The 22519-nt window shown below is 48.0% G+C and overlaps 2 protein-coding genes across 8 annotated transcripts in view; both read left to right on the plus strand.

The window, feature by feature from the left end:
- The window catches only part of eml1 (EMAP like 1), a 49277-nt gene extending 47474 nt beyond the window's left edge, over positions 1-1803 (plus strand). For 3 of the 6 annotated variants that reach the window (XM_030116862.1, XM_030116861.1, XM_030116867.1), the window contains one exon: positions 262-1803. In XM_030116862.1, coding sequence (XP_029972722.1) covers positions 262-387 — 126 coding nt within the window. In that variant the 3' untranslated portion in view covers positions 388-1803. The remainder of the gene's footprint in view (positions 1-261) is intronic. The other 3 variants (XM_030116863.1, XM_030116865.1, XM_030116864.1) reach the window with 1 other exon arrangement.
- Positions 1804-3316: 1513 nt separating this feature from the next.
- The window catches only part of evla (Enah/Vasp-like a), a 32457-nt gene continuing 13254 nt past the window's right edge, over positions 3317-22519 (plus strand). The window contains exon 1 of one of the 2 annotated variants that reach the window (XM_030116871.1): positions 3317-3644. In XM_030116871.1, coding sequence (XP_029972731.1) covers positions 3640-3644 — 5 coding nt within the window. In that variant the 5' untranslated portion in view covers positions 3317-3639. Of the gene's footprint in view, positions 3645-6378; positions 6643-22519 lie in introns of those variants that run through there. The other variant, XM_030116870.1, reaches the window with a different exon arrangement.

The raw sequence follows: 22519 nt of genomic DNA on the forward strand, positions 1-22519 counted from the left end.
TAAAATGTATGGAAGCAATGGATACAGATATATTTGAAGACATATTATTGAATAGTTAATGGGTTTCTGAGTTATTTTGACACTTACAATGCAACACTGAAAAGGTTTGTTGTATTTTTGGAATTTTCGGGGCGAAAATTGTTTTCAGTCCTTGAAAAAGTAGTAGAATGTGACTGTAAGGGCTAAACCAATTGAGAATACATCTCAGCTTTTTGCAGAAACTCCTTCACCTCCTTCACAGTGTGTTCGTTTCCCCGTCAGGCTCCCAGCCACGTGTACGGCGGCCACAGCAGTCACGTGACCAACGTCAACTACCTGTACGACGACTCCTGCCTGGTGTCGACCGGAGGGAAGGACATGAGCGTCATGCAGTGGAGGATAGTCTGAGCCGCACGGCAGAGCCACGACGAGACGACTAAACTGCACTAAACTGAACCAAACTCACACACACACACACACACACACACACACACACACACACACAGCAGGAAGAGGAAGACGAACAGAAGACGTGCACTGAAGGAGGAGTCGGGTTCAGATGCTTGAATTACAGAAAACACAACCCTCTCTCCTCTCCCGCCTTTTCTCTCTTCACACTACATGTAAAGAAACGACCTTCCTCTCAAACCCAGCGAGCGACCCGGAACCAAAGGCTGGACTCCGCCCCGACGCTGGCCCCGCCCCGGGGAGCCGACCCAGGAGACACGAGAGAGAGCAGTGGGGCTTTTTAATTGTTGAACTTTCTTTTCATTTTGTATTTAACAACTCAGGAAAGCACTAGAAAAGTAAAAACTTTCCCTTTTTATGAAGACGTCAGAGAGCGGCGTCCAAATGAGACGTTCAGAGGGAACACATTGGCACTTCGACACAGATTCAAACCTTCAACCAAAACTGTCTTCAGCCACAGGAAAGCAGATTTTACAGATTTGAAATTCCATCGTCTGGTTTCATGATTTATTGCAAAATAATCCAAACATATCCCGAGTGTTTGTGCTTCCACGTCTTAAAGAAAAGACTCTTCTCACCCAGTTTTACTGTTTTTCTCCTGAACTGAATCGTGGTGTTTAGTGTTAGCCGGTGAGCGATCCGGGAGGCCTGGAGCTGTTGTTGGAGTCTGTTTTCTGATTTCTTTTTTTTTTTTTTTTTTTTTTGAACGAGTTGTGGGATGCTTGTCACGTCTGTCTTTGTCCTTGACTGAAGAGAGTCAGAATCAAGCATATTTAGCATTTTCCCAGCGATGCAAAGCCCTTTCAGACGCGTCTATTGCACCGAGGTGAGTTTACAAAGCGGAGCGCTGAGACCATTACACTGTAATCATCTGATGTGCACATCAGGCACTGGCAACATATTTAACTGAACTAAACCCTGGAGTGGTGGGAGGGGGGTGTTTTTGTTTTTTTTTTTTTCTATGATAATGCACTGCTTCTGGCTGAACATCATGCATCAGGTGTGCCAATCTGTCCAGTGGAGCTCTTCATGAACTGTCCGGAGCGTTTCCACTCCTGGATTCAGCAGCAGCCACTAAATAAATGTGATTTCTCTGAGGTGGGGTGGATGGGTGTGTGGGGCGTGAGCGGGTTTCAGTGTGACCAGGACCGCTGCTGCCGGCTCTGAGATCCCGGGAGCCGGGCGCCGGCCCCGAGGCCTGCAGGAGTTTGATCAGGAACTAAAACCGCCGTGACTCTCAAGCGACTGCTCCACAGAGTGAATGTAACATGACTCGTCTTACCACTTAACACTCGCCGCTGCAAACACCATTCAACACTTCACATCTGTCTGAAAGTAAAAGAAACATGGAATTCCTCTGTCCGTGTCTGTTTTTTGCTTTTTGTGACATTTATTTGTGCAAACTTGCTTTTTTCACCCTGATTTTCTCTTCTATTGGGGGCTCCTGGAGGACATCCAGTCTGGAACCGGCTGGAATTTTCTCAAAACCATGAAAACATGTAAATTTCATGGTTTTATTAAAACACACATTCTCAGAACTGAACAGTTCAACAGTTCCAGGCTGTGTATGAAGATTCGCTGGATGCTCTCTAAATTAAAGGATGAGACTGAAGAAGAGGCTTGAGCTTTAATAGCAGGCTGTTCCACCAGACTCTGACAATGACAGCCAGCAGAATAAACACCAGGAAGTCTGAACTTCAGCCAGACATTACCACACGCCTGAGACAAAGCATGTCTGTGGCCTGAGAGCCGGAGGAAGCTGGAGGAGAAGGAGTAAAACAGAAAGTCTGTCTAAAATATATTCCAAGGTCATAAGAAGAAAGAGAGCACAATAAAAGAAGAAGGCCAGGATACAATGAGAAGAAAAACATGGAAATATCCTTGTTTGGAAGATGTAGCAAGAAATGGAAGATTCTCGGCACAGGAAAGTATTTTTTATTGCATGAGAATGTAATAAAGCGAGGAATAGAGGAAGGCTGTGGTTTGGGGCCAGCCCAGGTGGAGGTTGTATGGTTTAAACCTGTTTTTTTCATTTTCTGAGAGGAAATCAGAATTTCTGGACTTGAACGGGGGGATTTCCTTGCTGTGAAGTGGAAGTGCAAACCACTGCTCCACTGCACCATCCTGGTCAGAAAACAGCATGAAGTGACGAAGCTCCATGGATCAGGAGAGAAACTCACCAAACCTGCTCTGCTGCAGCAGACGGACGTCAGAGCTCATTTGGTGGGGAGAGCAAGTTGGCTCTCAATCAGAGGTTGATGGTTCAATTCCCTGAAACCAAACAGTGGAGGGACTGAGTTCTTTGGATGGCTGCTGCCTGCTGAAAGGATGAATGTGATGAACAGTAAGTGGTGGAAAAGAGTTGAATCCTGTAGAGACTTTATTTTATCCCGGAGGATCAAACTCTCTGAACTGCCTTGCTCACTGACACTTCAATAAAGATGGAGAATTAAACCTGCGACGTCCTGGTTGATAGACAGCCACTCTGTCAGCTCAGAACTCAGCCACAGCTGTTCCACATAAGATCATTCACCATTTATTTTACTATTTCTTAAAAAAAAAAAACTTTCTGCAGTGATTTGTGCAGAAACTCTCATGTCTCCTCCTGCCTGAAGCTTCCTCCTCCTCCTCCTCCTCCTCCTCCTCCTCTTCCTCCTCCTCTTCCTCCTCCTCCTCCTCCTCCTCCTCCTCCTCCTCCTCCTCCTCTCCATCCTCCAGCTGAAGCTGCACGTGTGCGTCTTGGCCACAGGTTGGCGCCATTGAGCCGGACAGAGCCCCCCTCTTCCTCCCTCCTCCTCCTCCTCCTCCTCCTCCTCCTCACGCCGTATTAGCGTCTCCCCCCTCAGTTCTCTCCACCTCACCAAAACACTCCTAACGGGAAGGGACTATGGCATGAGGGCGGCTGCGGACCCGCGTCGTCGCGTGCAGGAGCAGAGGACCCGGACCGGAGGACGATGGACTTGAGGAGGCGCGGAGCGACAGGAGCGAGCGGAGCGAGCGGAGCGCAGGGACCACGGAGCACAAAGCGCGCGGCGGAGAAGGCTCGTCTGGCCGCCTGAACGCGACTCGCCCTCTGTCTGCAGACGCGCCGGAGCGGAGACACACGGCGGGCCGAGCCCGGCCTGCCGCACGGCCCCCCGCCACCGAGCGACCGAGCCCCGCAGCGCCGAAGAGGCACGAGCGCCGCGGAAGATGAGGTAAGACCGGCGGCGCCGCGCGCGTCGGGACAGATGCGCATCAGCCTCCACCTCCAGGCTCCATCTGCACCCAGCGCGCGAGAGAACAGCAGCGCGAGGCTTTATCCATCCGCCCCCCCCCCCCCCCCCCCCGTCTCCACATCCTGCTCCATTGTCACCGGCGGACCCACCCTGCACACACACTGACATTAAACCATGCTCTCACCGAACACGAGCCGTGCACGCGCCTCAGATAGGCTGCGGGGGGTCAGGATGAGGAGGAAGAGGAGCAGGAGGAGGAAGAGGAGGGGGAGGAGGGGGAGGAGGGCGTGGGGGTGTTTATTCTGGTGGTTACCAGGCAGGTTAACAGACCCCCACCCCCTCACTCCTCACACACACCTACCCAAGATGGATCCACACACACACACACACACACACACACACACACACACACACACACACACACACACACAGACACTGAGCCTGCAGGGAATGTGTGTCATGTTAAAATCCTCAGTGTGGGGGTGTTGGTGGAGGGTGTGCGGAGCGCCGAGGCCCCCCCCCCCCCAGCAGGACTCCATTCTGTTCTATTTCTGAAACGGGCCTTTTCTTCCTCCCCGGTTTGACTCCTCCGGGCCTCCGTAGCGCTGCAGCCTGCACCATTCTGTCTCACCGCTTCACATTTACTCTGACAGCGCTCCTCACCCTGGCTTCACTGGAGCTGCCGGTGTGTGTGTGTGTGTGTGTGTGTGTGTGTGTGTGCGAGACATGTACGGCTCTGTGATTGAAATGGCAGCAGGTACACGGACCAGAAAAAGTTGACAAAGCCTGGTGGAGTGTGTCTGTTCTCAGCAGTTTTGTCGAGCTCAGCTGGGTGAGATCGGAGCGCCGGTCCAGCAGAGCAGCACCTCTGAGCGCTTGTTTTCAGACACACATCTGGACGTCCGGCGTGGGAGTGTTGTTAATCCTGATAATTCACGCCTGTCCTGTCGCTTTGGCCCGGCAGGAGCTGGACTCCTCTGAGACAGTAGACTGCAGCGTCCCTGTCCTCTGAAGACAGACTGCAGCGTCCCTGTCCTCTGAAGACAGACTGCGGCGTCCCTGTCCTCTGAAGACAGACTGCAGCGTCCCTGTCCTGCAGGCCGCCCGCTGTGTTCCAGCTCCTCTCTGGCTGCAGGCCTTCTTCAGGATGTCTGCAAAAAAACAGGAGTTTTAATTCAATGGCATCGTTTCTTCAGCCTCACTGCTTCCATTGAAGCATTTATATAAGCGTGTACATGCATCTGTATGTGCACGTGCACGTATGCAATAGTGTGTGTTTGTGTGTGTGTGTGTGTGTGTGTGTGTGTGTGTGTGTGTGAGAGAGTGTGTGTCAAAGACGCAGGTTATTTTTAGTCTGGTGGCGTAAGAGGTTTTTATTATGCGGTGCTTCTTCTGTGTCGTCCGACTGGCTGCTGTCACTGTGTGTGTGTGTGTGTGTGTGTGTGTGTGTGTGAGGACACGGAGGCGTGTGTCCGGCTCCGTTAGCGCAGCAGGATGATGTGCGAGGCGCTCGCCGTGGTGAGTCACTGTGGGAGAAGGTAGGACGGCCGAGCGCCGCCGCCGAGAGGCAGAACGCCGAGTCCTGCGTCCGACCGCCGGCTGCGGCCAATCGGAGACGAGCCGGGCGCTGCGTGAGGCCGGCGGCGGCACGGCGGACGCCACGCGTTCTAGAAAAAGTGACGTGTTGACTGTTTCCTGGGACTCGGTATGGATGTAAACACTGAAGCTCCTCCTCTCCGCCTCACGGCTCGGCGATGAACCTGCCTGGCGTGTTCGCTCAGGGAGAACATGCAGCTCCCAGCAGACTCACCAGCCGCCTCCCTCAGAGAAGAAGATTATCTTGTACCTCTGCGACCTTCAGCCTCTCGCTCGGCCCCGGGAGTCTGCTGCGTGTTTCTCTCCGCCGCTTCATAAAACCCTCAAAGCCTCCTAATCTGGCGGGACGCTGCGCTGCTCGTTGTTTGCTCCCCACACCTCGGCGGCTGTTTGGAAAGAGGCTTAATAGTCCCGAGCCAGATGGACCGCCGGTCCAGGACGGGGTCTGCCGGAGCCTCAAGGAAGCCGCAGATATTAGAGCAGATGAATGAAGGCTTTGTTTCCTCCTCCAACGTGGATCTAATCGTTCCAGCTGGTTCTGGAGCTGGAATGTGGTCTCCGTCAGAGGAGTGTGTCGCTGGTCCTCCTCCTCTGGAGCTGGTTGGTTTTGGGGGGTCTGGGTGTGTGGTGGTGGATTCAGTAAACCCACCGACGTCCAGTAATCCCAACGAGGAGCGTTTGGTTCAGTGGTTTGAGGAAAGTCTCCAGACCGACTCCAGTGGCTGAAGTCTGTTTTTCTGAAATCCCTGAAGTGTCGTGTCCCGTGTCCTCGCTCTGAAACGCCGCGGCCACACTGGACCGCCGGCGGAGTGGACGCTCTGCCAGGCCGCTTTGGGCCTCACGTTCGACCCCCCTGCTCCCCTCCTGCTCTGGATAAAGTTACTCCGGGCTTCATTCAGAGTGTTTTCTGGTACCGGAGGCCGGAGTGGAAGCTAGGCTAACATGTAATTTCCATCCAGTGGAAACGATTCCTCAGAGGCTGAAGGAGAGGAGGCCAATGGCGAGGCAGAGCGAGGCGACTGGTCTGCAGCGGTCACATGTTCCCTCCCTCTCTCTCTCTCTCTCTCTCTCTCGCTCGCTCTCATTCCCTCGCTCTCGCGGCGCTCCTGGTCTCTCTCCCTCTCTCTCTCTCCTTCCCGGAGTCTGGTCTGCCTCGCCGGCGTTGTGGACTGTTCTGGGTGAAAGTCGTGGAGGATGTGAGGAGAGGACAGGCTGAGCGGACGGCGGCGGCGGCGGCGTTTGGACAGCATGTGCGGCGCTCTCTGCTCCCAGGCTCACACTTCCCCCTCGCCTCCATAATCTCCCTTTATTCCTCCCTTCATCCCGTGCTTGAGGACTGCGCCGCCTCCTTGGGCGACATGTATTCCCTGGATGACTTCGGGTAAGGCGGCGGTGGCGGCGGCGGCGTTGCCATCACCTCTCTTTGTGTGTTTTCGGTGTGGGAGTGCGGGGCGACGCTGTGGCTTCGTGTTTGCGGTTAAAGCCTGGCTGGGCCTCCAGACCGCAGAGCCTCTCCGGCTCCTGGAGCAGCGTCTGCAGGGCTGAGACGCCCGGCGCTCCGGACGCCGGCGGCGCTCCGGACGGCGGCGGCGCTCCGGCCGGCGGCGGCGCTTCGTGCAGCTGGCCGGGAGGAGACGTGGAAGGAGCTCCTGGAGGAGCCGCTGACTCCCCAGCCTGCGTTCTGTCTGAGGCCAGCTGTTTGCGGAGGAGTGGGATTGGTTCACCCTCCAGAAATCCTTCTTCCCTCCTGTTTTCTTTTTTTTTTTCCCTCTTTCTTTCTGTTTTTTCTTCCCTGGGAAGAAGGAATGAGCTGCTGCCTGTCAGTTTGTCCGCTCAGCTGCTCTCCCTCGTTCACTCCACTGATCCCAGCTGATTTGTTGCATGTGTGTGTGTGTGTGTGTGTGTCTGAGTGTGTGTGTGTGTGTGGAAACGAGAGGCAGGAAGAAGGGGATAATCTCTGAAAGAGTGGGACTATCAGGAGCCAGATGATGGCTGGATGGACGGGTTTCTCTGCAGATTACAGTGAGGATCTGGAGCTGGAATACAGATGTGGAAACAGAAGCCACACACACACACACACACACACACACTCACACACACACTCCACTAATCTACTGCACATCACACACAACTCACACCGCGCCTTTTATTTATGTGTTCAAATTACAGGCCTGGAACAGTGTTATGTAAGAAGTGTGTGCTTCTCTCTCTCCCTCCGTTCTTCTTCTTCTGCTCGTTTCAGGGCAGAGCTGCACCAAACACACACACTCTCTCTCAAACACACACACACTGGGGCTCAGTCCTGCGGCGTCTCCGTTCCTCCGTTTGTCTTTTTCCTCTGAGCGGAAGCGGCGTTTCCCCTTTAAGGATCAGGATTAGTGGCACAAGGAGAAGCGGAGATCACGGAGGAAGGTGGAGGAGGAGGAGGAGTGATGGGGGAGGGGCGGCGCTGAAGTGGGGGTTGCTCTCCGTATTGTACTGTACGTTCGGGTGACAGTAAGCCGGAGGCCGGCTGGCAGCGAAGGAGGGTGCGCTGAATTAGAGATGCCAGTATCGGGGTCACGGCGCCGAGCGCCAAATTATTCCCTTTGATTCAGAAACACAAAGAGGAAGATTCCAGATTCATCCTCACTGTTTCTGCAAACATTTTGACTGATGAGTTTATATAGAGTATTATGTATGGTTATATGTTTTTTTGAGTGTGTCTATTTTTATCACACATATGGAAGTAATATTTTTGTGAACTTTAATTTGTCTTTTCAATTTTTTTACATAAATGGAAATATTCCCTTCCTTTTTCATTTTTTTCTTCATCATTTTACCATTTTATATGGAAATAGAAACACAGTATCTCAAAATAGTAAAAAATTTTTCTTGTTTTTTTTAAACCAAATAAATGCTTGACTGTGCATTTAAATTTAAACACACTCATTTGGTGTTATGTGTGATGAGTGTTGAAATAACAGACGAAATAATGTACTTTTTCCTTATGTCCTTTTTGATTACATTTTTTAAAATTATTTACTCTTTTAACTGACTCCGTCGCACAAGCTGCGTCTCACTCATCAGAAAACTACCAGTAGATTTTTCTGAACTGTCAGAAATATTTACGAAGAAGTACTTTTCTCACAACATCAGTCACAGCTACATTTATTAGACTGTAAAGAGCAGCGGTCAGTTCATCGTACCGCTTCAGCAGAGAGTGACACATACAGGACGAGCCACAAACAGGCCAGGTTCATCTTGAGTGGGCTGGACCAGGAGGAAAAAAATACCATAATAACCTCTAAATTTAAATCTTTAAAGGTTCTGTTTGTTGCGGCTGTGTGTGATCAGAATGTCTGTTTGACGTCTCGTCCCAGGGGCATGCTGGGTCCTCTGCTCTGAAGAAATGTGTTCAGAAGTCAGAGCTTTATGAGGCTTTATGGTTCATATGAGAAAAATACAGAAAACCAGCCTGAGACCAGTTTAAAGACGACCTCCATCCTGAAAACAGGATTATTTATTTATCCTCCAGATCTGCAGTTTCTGCTCCACACCTCCATGACGAGAGGAACCGGGTCATGAACCCACGCCAGCAGCCGGTGCCACCCTCCACGTGCGCTCCAGCCCCGAGCGGTTAGCGGTTCACAAATGCTAGCGAGCGGGCGGGGCCTCCTCCTCCTCCTCCTCCTCCTCCTCCTCCTCCTCCCCCCTCAGGGCAGGACGCAGCCTCGTCTGTCACAGATCGAGCTTGTTGGCGTTTACCCGTCCTGCCGCCGCCTCGTGTGTGTGTGTGGCCGCCGGCGACACACACACACCCGGCGGCGGCGGCGGCGGCTCCGTCGCTCAGAGAACTCAGCGGGACGCTGACCAGCTCCCGCCTCTCGGCCGGGTGACTCCGTCACCGCTGGTACATGAGGCCAGTCGACCGGAGAGGTCAGAGGTCACATATACGCTGTCATCCTTAAACTGTGATCATGTCAGTGTGTGTGTCGTGTGTGTGACGAGTTCTACCCCCACTAGGACCTAAAGGCAAGGCAGCGGGAGTCCCTGTTTTTTCTTGCCTGGTTTGAATGAAGGCTCTGAGGGGGCAAAGGTCACACTTCCCACACGGGGGCTTTCAGGGTTTCTAGATGGAAATGCAAAACCTTTGTTGTGTTTTTGGGAGCTGTTTACACAACACCTGCACTCAGTGCCACTGAAAACACAACTTTTTGAAAATGGTTGAACTTTTCGAAGATGCCCTGATTCCTTAAAGTGCTCCTTTCAGAAAACGCTCTGGCTTCGTAGTAAAATCAAATCTGCCGTTTTAACTCTGGAGACCCGTCTGAAAGCCCAGGCGGCGGTCGCGGCGGGGAGCTCGGCGAACGGCTCCGCCGCCGTTAACCTGCGACGGCAGTCATGAGTGAACACTGAGGTGAAGGAGGTAATAACAGTGATCAGTCCACAGCGAGCTGCTGTTACGCTGCCGCAGCCTCGGGGCTTTAGCGGCTCCTGGACGACCTGCAGCGCCCAAAAGCTTCAAAAACTCAAAACGTGCTGACGGCACAGGCAGTGAATTACTGCTAACTACTGAGTTTCACTCTATTTCTTGATTTGTTGAAACACTACAGTAAAACGAGACTTCACTTTTCGTCTCCGGTTGTGTTTTGTAGCAGTTTGACGCTTTGTTAAAGGAGGTTGTTGCAGAGCAGAGCAGCCATCCGTGCTCCAGTTACTGTGAACTTATTCCCTCTCCTCATCATTCATGATACAGCAGGTATCGACGGTTGACGGATGAATTTCCTTCCTGGATTATGTTGTATCCAGTTTTTCGTGTTATTGTTTCCATTGGCTCTAAATGGAGACTTTCGGGTTTGTATATTGTTCAATTTCTTAATCACTGGAAGTACGGTGGTTTGAAGGAGGATTTTTATATTTCTTTTTTTTTTTTTTTCTACACATTTCCACTTTGTGTTTCATTGTTCCGATCTCAGTTTCACTACAAGCGACTCGCCGGTTGAACAAAGCGGACGCCTCCCGCCGCTCCGGCCGCCGTGCGTCAAACTCACATCGAGCGTCGGAGTGAGTGAGTCACTCAGCGGGACAGTAAACACACACACACACGTCCTCCAGCTAGTGTGTGTGTGTGTGTGTGTGTGTGTGTGTGTGTGTGTGTGTGTGTGGAGGCCATCCCAGTCAATAGGAGCCGATGTGTCCACAGTATGGACTGCTGGTAGTTCATTTGGGCTTGATGCTGTGTCGCCATGGCAACAGCTGGGTGGAGGGGGGTGAGGGGGGGTGGAGGGGGGGCAGCAGCAACCCCCAACACAAACACACTAAACTGGAGTCTGGAGGAGGGAGGAGGGGGGCGGTCAGACGGATATGAGGTAATCTCCCCTGGGTTAACCCTCTGACAATAGCTCAATCTCACACACACACACACACACACACACACACACACACACACACACACACACACACACACACACACACACACACTGATTACGCATTCAGACCACTGGTTGGTCAATGACTTCATCTCTGCCGGTCCGTCTGGCGCTCATCTCTTTGTTGCCGGTTGGATGGATGGATGGATGATATCGCTCCTCCTGGATGATTTCGCCTCTTTTCAAATCGTTCCTGACGGGACGTTTTCGCCGCTCCTCTCTGTTATTTATGCGAGCTTTCAGCGGGAGGATTAAGCTGCTTTTAATGAGTGGTAGTTTTAAGGTAATGGAGCAGGGCAGGGGGGAGTTCGAGGCGTGAAGCTCCGTCGCTGTCGGGACCGTCCGGCCAGCAGCGATGGACGTGCACCGTGTCCAGGTGCTGCGGTACTGCCTCCCTCAGAGCGTCAGCGACTCGGGACTGTTCTACAGCCACATCGCCGCCAGGTCTGTACTGACACTGCCAGTGTGTGTGTGTGTTTAATGATTTCCTCCATGTGGAGATGTCAGAGTGACACTAAATGTCAAAGGCTGCAGGAAGCAGACAGAAAAGGCAAGAACTCTTCCAGATGAAAGGAAAAGGGGGGGTTTAACTCTTTATAGGAGGAATTCAGGACCTGAAAATGTCAGGTACTATTTGAGGACATAAACTCTCTGGTGTTAAAATCTGCTAATATATAACTGAATACTGAGGTCCCAGCGTCGGTTACTCCCCCTGAATGTGGTTTATTAGAGGTTTAAAGAGACGGTTGGATGATAAAAGCTGCAGAAACCCATTAAATTCCTGACTGAACTGATGTTTGCGGTTATTAAAGGTTCTTTATTGTTGCTGCCGCAGCCTGTTAACCTCCTCAGTGATGGGAAGTGTTGTTCTGTGGCCTCGGAGGTTCCCCTCCTGCCGTGGGAGCACTTTACACCAAACCATCGCGATCGGGGTGTGACTGACTGCTGGACCGCTGGAGAGTCAGACGGCTGTAAATACAGTCCCGGGATGGTTCGTTTCCAGGTTAACGCCATCGATCGGGGTTCTGGTGTTTCTGTTAATGCGAGGAGGAGGAATCAGGCGTGCACTGTCACAATTCTGCTGATATTTCGTTTCATTCGATCGTCGTGTGTAAAGAAAGCGTTGTGATTCTGCTGCAGCGCACACACAGATCTTTGTGCGCTGTGTTTTAATCAGTGGGAAAATACTAATCTGCAATCTTAATCTGGCTTTCACAAATGCAGAGAATTGAGGTTATTTGGGATTATTTATTGCATCCATGCATCACTTGTTTTAGCTGCAGAAAGTGTGAATAAAAAAGCACTTTTATTATCTTTGGTAGAAAAAAAGAAGCTTCAATGATATAACTTGCTTTTCTGCTGTTTGATGAAACTGTTTTTTATCATTTTTCTACCGTGACTCGTTCCCCTGCGTTGCGGTCTCTTCTATACTCCGGGCTCTGCAGCTGCAGGTCGAGCGTCCCTGAATAGCGGCGCTCTGTAAAGCCTCCATACATCTTTAATTCACACATGTATGGGAGGCGGCGTGGCTTCCGGCTACAGCTGCAGCCTTTCGGGCCAGTGACCTTCTCTTTTCTCCCTCCTTTATTCCTGCCGGGGCGACGGAGGACGGAGGACGGAGGATGGAGGATGGAGGGAGGTCTGGACGCTGCTGCCGTCCCACATGGGAAGAATCAAAGAGCTCCATCCATTCCCTTCCCTCCTACCAGGACTGAGAGAGTGTGAACAGATTCTAAATAAACTCAGTTTCAAATAATCTGCTGTTAAATTTATCAAAAATACAAAAAAATAGACCCTAAATAATTTTTCTATTACTTTAACTTGAATTTAATATCTTTAATAACTGCTCCAAAACGTGGAGGAGCAAAACAGCAGAGATGTTTGATTCCTCCATCAGATCGATGCAGTGGCTCGAACTGCAGAGTTTTTTACAAAATGAAGGCTTTGACCTTATTGTAGGAATTTAGTAATTTAGCTGACGTTCAGACAACAGCGTTTCAAGTTAAAAAGCTTCGTTTTTTGCGTTTTTGTTCCAGAAACGTTTTGTGTTTGCACGGAAACGTTTTGAAAACAGTGTAGTTTTCACGTTGAACCACTAGAGGGTGCTTTTGGTTGTTTTAGTAATGAGAACATACAGAGGAGCGGTTTACTGCGGTGGTGTGCAGGGGAGGTAGCAGCGTTTCAGCCCGAGTGTTTTCAAAACGCCTTTTCAGTGGTTTTGTCGTGTAAACAGAGCCCAGAGTAGGAAACGTCGTCGTGTAAACGTAGCCTCAGGCAACTTTAGGAAACTTCCAGACGGCGGTGAGTCAAGCAGGTCCTCAGTAACTCTCATACTGCTTCGATCGATCTCAGTTCTACATCAATTTGCATAAATGTAAGCACAGGACCGTGAAATACACTCGACTCTAGTTTCAGTTTCATCTCCAGCTGATCTCAGAATGTGGATTTCGATGGTGGCCGTGATGAACGGCCGCCAGCCGAAACACGGGAGCATGAGACTCAGCTTTTTGCAAACAACAACTGGGACATTTTGCTAAGAACATAAGCACATTAATGCGGTTTGCATTAATGCCATTAAGAGGCGGTGCTCCCCTCTCGCTCGGCCTCCTCTCCGGGGCTTAATTGTGGTCTGTCCTGCAGGAGCTGCGCGTCGGCGGGTTGGATAAACGCGGCCAGGTCCGGTGCAGAGGGCGGACTCAGATGGAGCAGGGCTTTTCTGGCTTTTCAGGCTCTCAGCCTATAGATTACAGGAACTTGAATGTCGCTGTTGTGGCTGTTACTGGAGCAGCGGTGCATTAAGGCAGGCGATGTCATTAAAACCACGTTATTCTGGTTTTATCATAAATATTAAGCCATATTCTTTAGCTCAGTCCTCGTATCCCTCTGAGAGCCCTGCACATGTTCTTACTGGCTGTAGAATTATAAATGTAGGTCATGACTCCAGAAGATGCTGCATGTTGCTGATTTACTGGATATTTCCTCCTCTGGAGGAGAGTATTTACTGGCAGGTACAAATTCCCACCCTGCAGTGACAGTTTTTAGTTAATAATGTGTTTTTTACTCCACACAGAAACTGTCATATTTTGAACTTCACCTTTAAAATTAGAATATATTCAGTTGGGGTTGATTTCACTGAATGCTTCAGAGCTTCAGAGCGTCTCAGCCGACGCTTCCAGTGGAAACACATTATTTTTGCATTTTCCCTTCAACCCGCATGTGTGCAGAAGAACGCTTTACTTCGGCCGTGGTGCGCAGCAGCAGCAGCAGTTCTTCTGCCGTCCGCTTGCAGGCGGAGCCTCAGTGTTTTCTAAAAGTTGCGTTTTCACTGCTATCATGTCAACAGACTCCCGAAACGCATAAAAAGCTTTCCGTTTTCACTTGAAAACATCTTTTAACATCATTGAATCATCACCCAGAATGCCACATTGAGACTGAGCATATCTACCAGAAGGATTTATCAGAAATATGGACGATGTTTTAATGAACATAACCAATTATTTATCTATAATTTTAGTCAACGTGTCTCCATTTGATATTTTTATCTTAAATCCAGTCAAGTTCCACAGTGATTTGGAATAATAACTAGTTTTTTTTTTGTTTTGTTTTTTTCCTTGTCCTGTTCGGCAGCTGTTCGGCAATATTGTATGATTGTAGCCTTTTACTATCCGAACAGATTTTAATGTTAGCAGCAGGATAATAATAATAAAACTAGTTTAAATGTGCTTAACATGGGAATCATCAAACTATTACATTACTTTTGGTGTCTCACAAATGATCCTAACAAGTGTGACACTTGTTTCACTTCACTTTTCACCGGTCTTAATGTTTTGGCTCGTGTTATATCCACGGTTTGTTGCTTTTTAAGGCCAGTTGGGATTATTGCTGTATATTTATTGTGCAGCAAAACATATAAATGTGTTATTTTATTCTAATTCTAAGAAATATTTCAGCTCTATTTGTATGTTTCAGCTAAAAAAATGTCCCATAATGCACCTGTCAGTCTGCAGCTGAAGCCACGGAGTGTTTTCCTGCTGGGACACCACCTAACCCACCCAGCGTCTCCTCTGCAGCAGACATAAGAGCATGTTAACAGAAGGAACTTTTTTTTTTTTTTTTTTTTTTTTAACATTTTATTTATAATTTCCACTTTTAGAAAAAAATAAAAAAGAACAATACAAACTGTATACACACATACACACACACACACACAAAAATCTCTCTCCACAAAACAACAATATAAAATTATACCTAGAACAACAACAGCAAACAGTGTTTCTGGCGAGGAGGTTCTGTGCTCTTCCACTTCTTTGCAGCTGTTGCTGTTAACAGTATGAAATGTTTCTTATTTGAGTTGTGTTTCAACTGAACAACGTCCCCGAGCCGCCAAGTCTTTGGGTCAGCAGTTATGGTCTGTCCACAAACTGCAGAGGTCACAGTGATGATATGAGTCCAGTATGGTTCCAAGCGGACACAACCCCATAACACGTGAAACAGAGTTCCGACGGACGCTAGGCATCTTTGACATTGATCAGAAATATTGCTGTCTAATTTGTTCAGTCTATGAGGAGTAAAGTCAGTTCGATGGATAATGCTGAATTGAATCTGTCTGTGCTTCGTGGACACCAATTTTGTTTGTGCTGATTTTAGTAAACTGCTCCAATTCTCCTCTGTATAATTACACCCGAGATCAGATTCCCACTTTGCTTTATTTGGATATATATCATAAGCTGGCAGATTATTAATAACAGTTTTATATACAGTAGATATCAAACCTTTGGACGTATCACGCCTAAAATCAAAAAGGCACTTTTCAAATAGAGATTCATCTGGTTTGCATCTTTTAATTGACTGTTAATCCAACTTCTTATTTGTAATAAATACTTAAAGAAGCTGCGATTGTCTAATCCATACATTTCTGACAATTGTGAAAAACTAGAAAAATTATTATTGACGTAAAGATCACCAACAATTTTTATTCCTTTTTTCACCCAGGTTTGTAACATCCCATCAGAAAGGGGTTTTGGATCATTTGGATTATTGTATAGAGGTGAATTCACCAATAATTTTATGTTCTTACCCACTATTGTATGTAACCGTTGCCATGCTTCAAAGGTGGTCAAAATTACTGGATTTCTAGTGAGTATTTTGAGCCTCTTTTTAGACCCCAAAAATGGTATTCTTGATAATGGGGTGTTCTGTAATTCACATTGTTCTATTTGGATCCACTTTACTTCATCTGTTTTTGAATTGACCAACATCCATAGAGCACGAAACTGGGCAGCTAAATAATATAGTCTAAAATTGGGGAGATTCAGGCCACCCTTGAAGTGTAAGGAGTTTGACCCTGGGTATTTTTTTATGCCACAGAAATGAGATTACTGATTTGTCTAATTCTTTAAAGAAGGATATAGGGACTTTTAATGGAATACAACGAAATAAATAAATAAATTTGGGTAAAAGATTCATTTTGGTTGTATTAATCCTACCGATTAATGATAAGGGGAGGTCCATCCACCTTTGCAATTCTGTTTTACGTTTGGTAAGTAAGGCAATATAATTCTTTTCAAATACTTTTTCACATGAGTTACAAATATTGATTCCCAAAAATCTGAAACCCTCTGTACACCACCTGAGTTGCACAGGTAAGCTACTCATGAACTGATCTGTCATATTGATTGGGAAAGCTTCGCTCTTGGAATAATTAATTTTATATCCCGATACCACGCTATATTTGTTAAGGCAATCAATTAGTGATGGAAGTGATGTGGCAGGTTGAGATATAAATACTAATGGATCATACAGAGGGAACTTTTTGAGGAACTCTTCCTCCTTTTCACGGCTGTTCTCGGTGTAATTCGGCGGCGGTGTTGTGTAACGTGGTGACAGTCTGGCTTCAGTGTGTGTGTCTGACTGCTGCCTGTGGGCCCGGGTCTCACACTGTTTCCCCGTCATAAAGTTGGCCCGGTGCTGTTTTTAGAGTCCCGGGCCTGCTTCCCTCCCGGTGCCTGTGAGCAGGACTTTCCCCCGTGGAGCAGATTAGAGGTCTTGTGCGAGAGTTAAGTCCTGGTTAATTTAGATTTAAGACTGCAGTGAGGTAATGATCTGCCTGCGAGGCTCGGCCTCTAATCCACTCGCTCAGACAGACCTCTTCCTGCTGCCGCCTGGACCCTCACACCCACCCACACACATCCACCCATAGTTTACAAAGCCCGCGGCTTTGCTTGGCCCCGGAATGGCCGGCGGAGCGAGGAGGCCGGGATCCTCGTGGTGAAGGTGATAAAACCAGACAGCTGACAGAGATCCGTACGTTACAACCAGACTGGCCGGCTTTCCTCCTCTGCAAATATCTGGCTGTTATTTTGGGTGTATGTACGGTACTGCTGCCATGATATGCTGTGTGTGGGAAGCATAATTATGTATTCCTCTTCCTGTTTGGGGAAAAAAATTGTGGCAACACATGACAGCACAGGGCGGACTGGTTCAGAGACAGTCTTCCAGTCTGTGTGTTCACACGGGACTTTTCATTCCTCTATAAATCCGAAAAAAAAAAAAAAACCTAATTCCACTCTAAAATGACTAAGTAAACGCCTGGAAACTTTGTTCGGAATTGAGTTTAAAACTGAATAGACCGGTGGGCTTATTCTCATTTGGAAGCGGAATTGTATGCTAATTAGGCGCAACTTCATTCTGGTCGTTCTGCTCCGTCGGGATGACGCAATTTTCCAAGATGGCGGCCCGCGGTCCGCGTTTCGACTCGTATGGAGACGATTTATTTAGCGGCAGTTTTAGAAGGATTGGATATAATGAAACGAGCGGATCGACGGGCGCTTAACAATGCGGACATTTTCAAAGCTGTAGTGTCAAAGTTAAAGGGATACTTCAACATTTTGGCAAATTGGCCCATTTAGCGCAATTCCTTAGTCATTTCGAACAGCATACTTACTTTTTTTGTGAGGGCGAGCTGTTGTTTATTCAGAGGTGAGTAGGGGAAGGTTTTCGGGATGGACACAATGGAAGTGGATGGTATTTTTGGTTTCTCTCATCAAACTCATCAAATACACAAACCAACAGCCCCAAAAACACTTTGGTGGACACGTTATAATCCGCACATTCACCACGCTGTGAAATATTAATGCAAAATTACCAGATTGAGTTGTTTATGCAAAGATTGCTAAGACGGAACTACTTACTAAACATGGCGTCTGGGCGTAGTTATTTCAAAAGAAAAAGTAGTTCCCAGTATTTGCTTCAGTGTCGTAACGCTACGATATTATTTGTTGGTGTTCCACAGCGTAGTGAATGTGTGGATTATAACGTGTCCACCAAAGTGTTTTGGGGTTGTTGGATTGTGTATTTGATGAGTTTGATGAGGGGGAACAAAAATACCATCCACTTCCATTGTGTCCGTCCCGTAAACCTTCCCCGACTCACCTCTGAATAAACAACAGCTCGCCCTCACAAAAAAAGCAAGTATGCTGTTCGAAATGACTAAGGAATTGCGCTAAATGAGAAAATTTGCCAAAATGTTGAAGTATCCCTTTAATCGAGAAATACAGAGAGTAAAACGCTGTTTACTTCCGGGAGACGTCAGTACGTCACGGTCGCCCCGTCCAATCAGAACGCTTCACAGACCCCGGCGCCAGAGAGGAGTTAATCCTTCGTTTTTCTCATGAAAACACCAAGATCATGAATATAATTCTGAATTACTTAATTCAGAATAAACCACTTCCTGGATGTACCTGTGAAGCCTGAACGTCTCCATCAGCCCGGCGCCGCCGCGGGACACATCAGACCGTCTGATGATCACTCTGCTGCACAGGAAACCCTCTCCGACGCGTCTGTGTCTCTCCGCTGGCTTTGTTTGTGCGGGAGGTTATTTTCTAAGCTACTTAATTAGCATGAAATGAACCTGATTAGCTGGATGAATGAAGTTGTCAGCGCTGCCCCAGCAGTCTGCAGAGTAACCAGCTCTGATGCTGCACGCTGATTAATTAAGATTTAGTGTGGCGGGAACCGCCGGGGCGCCAGGAGGTGATTACACATGATAAGAGGGCAAGTTCCCGCTCTTCTGTGGCCTACATGCTCCCCATGTTCCTCTCTGAGACATTCAAAAATAAACTCTTACTTTTAGACTTGATAACTAGGTGTGGATTTTATTGGAAGATTCACATTGTTCTATAGAGTAAATGAATAAAGTTGATGAATTGAAATCCCACAAGCAGTCAAAGCTTCCAGCTGCTCAGAAAGCATCATGGTGCTTTTTCAATTTGTGGTCATTATAAATAGATCTTTTCTGAAGCCTCCACAGGTCTTTCAGTACGTTCTGATGTTCAGTTTTTAGCAGGGAAACAAAGAGAAACGATTCAGACTGCAGAGAAACACATCCTATTAGCATGTGTAGATATTTATTTTATCATTTTTACTCTGATTAATTCTAACATATTCAACAGAAATTGTGATTTGAAGTGTTTTTAGCTTCATACAAAAGGGGAGGTGAGGTGTGTTTTTTCCCTCTGCATAAAGCATCTGTCTCAGCTTATCACTGTAAACTTCATTTATGAAACATTCCTGGCTGAACTAGAAACGGACGGACATTTTTTTCACCTAGAGATGCGTTTCCAGAGTCAGTCAGAGCTTCATTCACTCAGTTTAGGTGTAATAAATCCAGTAATTTTGGCTGACAGTGTTGAGAGTTTTTAGTTTGGGCCTCTGTTTGACTTCCTCTGTCGACCAGCAGCATGGAACCATTACTCCTGCAGCTCACGCTAATTGCCATGATAAGAGAACCCCCCCCCCCGCCCCCCCCAGCCCTGCCCTCTGGTGGCGCCCAGAGACCCGGCCCGCCTCCCTCCTCTTTGCCGTGGATCCACTGCACCTCACAGGAGCAGAAAACCACCGTCAGGAACACACACGCAGTGTTTTCTGCTAATGGACACATGGACACACACACTGGATGTGTGTATGGAGGAGGATGTGTGTGTGTGAGGTGCTCTGTGCTCGGTGTGGCTGAAGCTTTCATATCCCCTCCACTCTCCGTTTCCTCTCAGCTTTCTATTCATCTCTCTGTAGTTTTTTTTTTTCCCAGGCTGCTTTTTTCGGTGAACATTATTCAGAAAATGTGCTGATTCCAGTGAAATCGAGGTGAAAGGCTCAGATGGGATCTTATTGCTGAATAAAGTGAACTTGATCCCTTTTCTTCCCCCCAAAAAACACAATGAACAGATTAGGATTTGAAACACAGAAGACGCTCGACGAGGACGAAGCGGCCGGCTGCAGACGATCACGGTGGACAACGCGCACGGTTCCTTTGGTTATTCATGAGCTGGTCGCGGTGAAGCGCTCCTGCATTTTTAAAGATGTTGTCTATAGTATGGAGCAGAGTGGATCCAGCAGCCCGGAGTGGTCCGGCGGCGGAGCTTTACACAGCTCTGCTCTGCTCGGCAGACATCAGGGATGTTTCCATCTCAACAGAGGTGTGGAGTGAATGATGTGATGAGGCTCTGGATGTATGGACCGACGGTGTGCTTTTCTGATATTCAATGCCATGAGGGATACTTGGGTTTATTTATGAGACGAAAATGACATGGAGCGTTCAGGAATGTGCCTGGATTTTTACCATTTCAGATTTATAAACACATGAAGCCACTGTCCATCTGTCGTCTTCCTCACTGCTTCGCCCTCTTCAGAGTCGCTCCGAGTTTCTCCACAGTGGAAGAACATGCAAACTTCATACAGAAACTAGCAGATTCTCAAAAATGGTCGAATCTCCAAGGCTAAAAACAGCTTTAAACAAAACAAGATAAAATTGTTTAAAACAGCCAGAATTCCAGGACTTCCTAAAACTGGATAAAATAACTAAAAGACCCCCCCAAAAAAATTAGGAAATGCAGATCGGCTATAAAGAGCTGTGAAGCTGCAGAGATGCATAAAATGGCTCAAGTGGGAAAATCTATGAGAAAAAGACTGGATGAAAAGAATTGGATGTTCTTCATTTTTTAATAATTGGCTTGTTTTGTGGCTCATTTGAGGGTAAATGTTGACAGTGGGTGTTTTGGAGACTGCTGGCCGACCCCTGACCCGCAGGGAGGTCATAAGTTATTGATTGTAAACAGACTATAGCTGATAAAAGGTCATCTGGAACACGGTAAAACAGATTAAAGTCCAGCGTTAATGAGGGAACTCGCTTCGGGTCGGGTTCAGTTTGGAGCCAGTTTAACCTGAGCTTCACTTTTCTCTTCTGAAGTAAAAGAGGAGAATTCTTTCACGTCACTGCTTCACTGCTCAGCTGTTCTTCTGCTGTTTTCTCCTGCTCGCCCGGAAGTAAACCGTCGACTAATAAAGTAGTTTTCCAGCATGACGCTGCTGCTGATGTGAATCCCTCCTTCACTGCCGGGACGTGTTTACTCTGGTCTCCTCCGCTGAGCCTTTTCCCAGAGCTGTGAGAGCCGTGTGCGTCGCTTTGATTCATCGTGTTATTTGAATGTCACTGATTGGGATTTGAGCCATCGCCGACCTTTTTCAGATTCCGCCTCCTCTGCTGCTGGCTGTCGCTCCCTGAGCTCCGCTTTGAGTCGTCTCTTCGCTCAGTCGCTGCGTCTCCTGTGCAGAAGGCAGCAGTTGCGCGGTGTGGAGCGATGGAGACGTGACAGGAGTAGAGGCGTGGGAATCCGTCTGTCACGAGACTTTGAGGCGGGGGAGTCGCCGTCTTTCAGTTCAGGGGCCCCGAACAGGGAAACGGACCGCAGAGTAACCTATAAATAATCACAACTCACAGTTTGTGAGGCTGTTAGGAGTCTGAACACGCCGGCATTTATTTAAAATAAAGTGTTGATCACAACCAGCCTGAGAGGAAGAGTCAGATGACAAACAGATGAAATCTGAATTTGGAGTCACTTCTCAAGGTGTTTCAGTGTAGGGTTTGTTCTGGAACCCTCGCTGGTGAACTGTCAGCAGTGGGATTTGAACCAGCAAACATCTAGTTATGCTCTTATTACTCCTATTAGAACAGAAAAGAAATGAGGAAAAAATGAGGATTAAAGAAATAGAGATGTTTCCTTGTTTTTCTCTGATTTTGGCCAAATGTTGGACGCCTCACATGAAAGGTTTTTCCCACAGAAACGAGGTGACGTGTTCTGAGAGTTCATCCTGAGATTTTAGAACATATTCACACAGATACAGTGATCTGTTTTCACCTTTTCAGAGTAAAGCTGCCTTCTTCTATTGAGATACAGCAAGTCTCCATATAAACAAAGAGAAATCTTCCTGATGCCTCGATCCTCGGTGTGTCTGCATTTATAAATCAGTTTGATTGGAAATCATGAAGTGTGTGTGTGTGTGTGTGTGTGTGTGTTTGTGTGTGTGTGGAGGCAGTGGAACAGTTATCTGAGGCTATGTGGCGACCTGGAGGGAACCGGGGAGCAGATGACGGAGAGGAGCCGACTGGGACTGAACCATGTGTCCATGCAGTCTGGGTGTGTGTGTGTGTGTGGTCTCTCTCTCTCCTCTCTCTCTCTCTCTCTCTCTCTCTCTCTCTCTCTCTCTCTCTACCTCCTCTCTCTCTCTGGTATCACGCCGTGTTCCTCCTGCAGAGAGGAGAAGGTCGTCACGTGTTGGCATTTCCACACTGCGCCGGTTCTCCAGGGCCTCCTGATCATTATCCTGCATTTCTGATCTCACACACACACACACACACACACACACACACACACACACACACACACACACACACACACACACACATCTCAGTGAGTGAGCTGTGAGAGCAAACCACTGTTCCACAGCCTCTGTCTGCTTCTGCGTCTTGTTTTTAAGCTCCGTCGAGGTTTTTTGGTTCATTTCTCTCCACAT

The sequence above is a fragment of the Salarias fasciatus genome, chromosome 19 (assembly GCF_902148845.1).
Source record: "Salarias fasciatus chromosome 19, fSalaFa1.1, whole genome shotgun sequence".
Taxonomy (NCBI): domain Eukaryota; kingdom Metazoa; phylum Chordata; class Actinopteri; order Blenniiformes; family Blenniidae; genus Salarias; species Salarias fasciatus.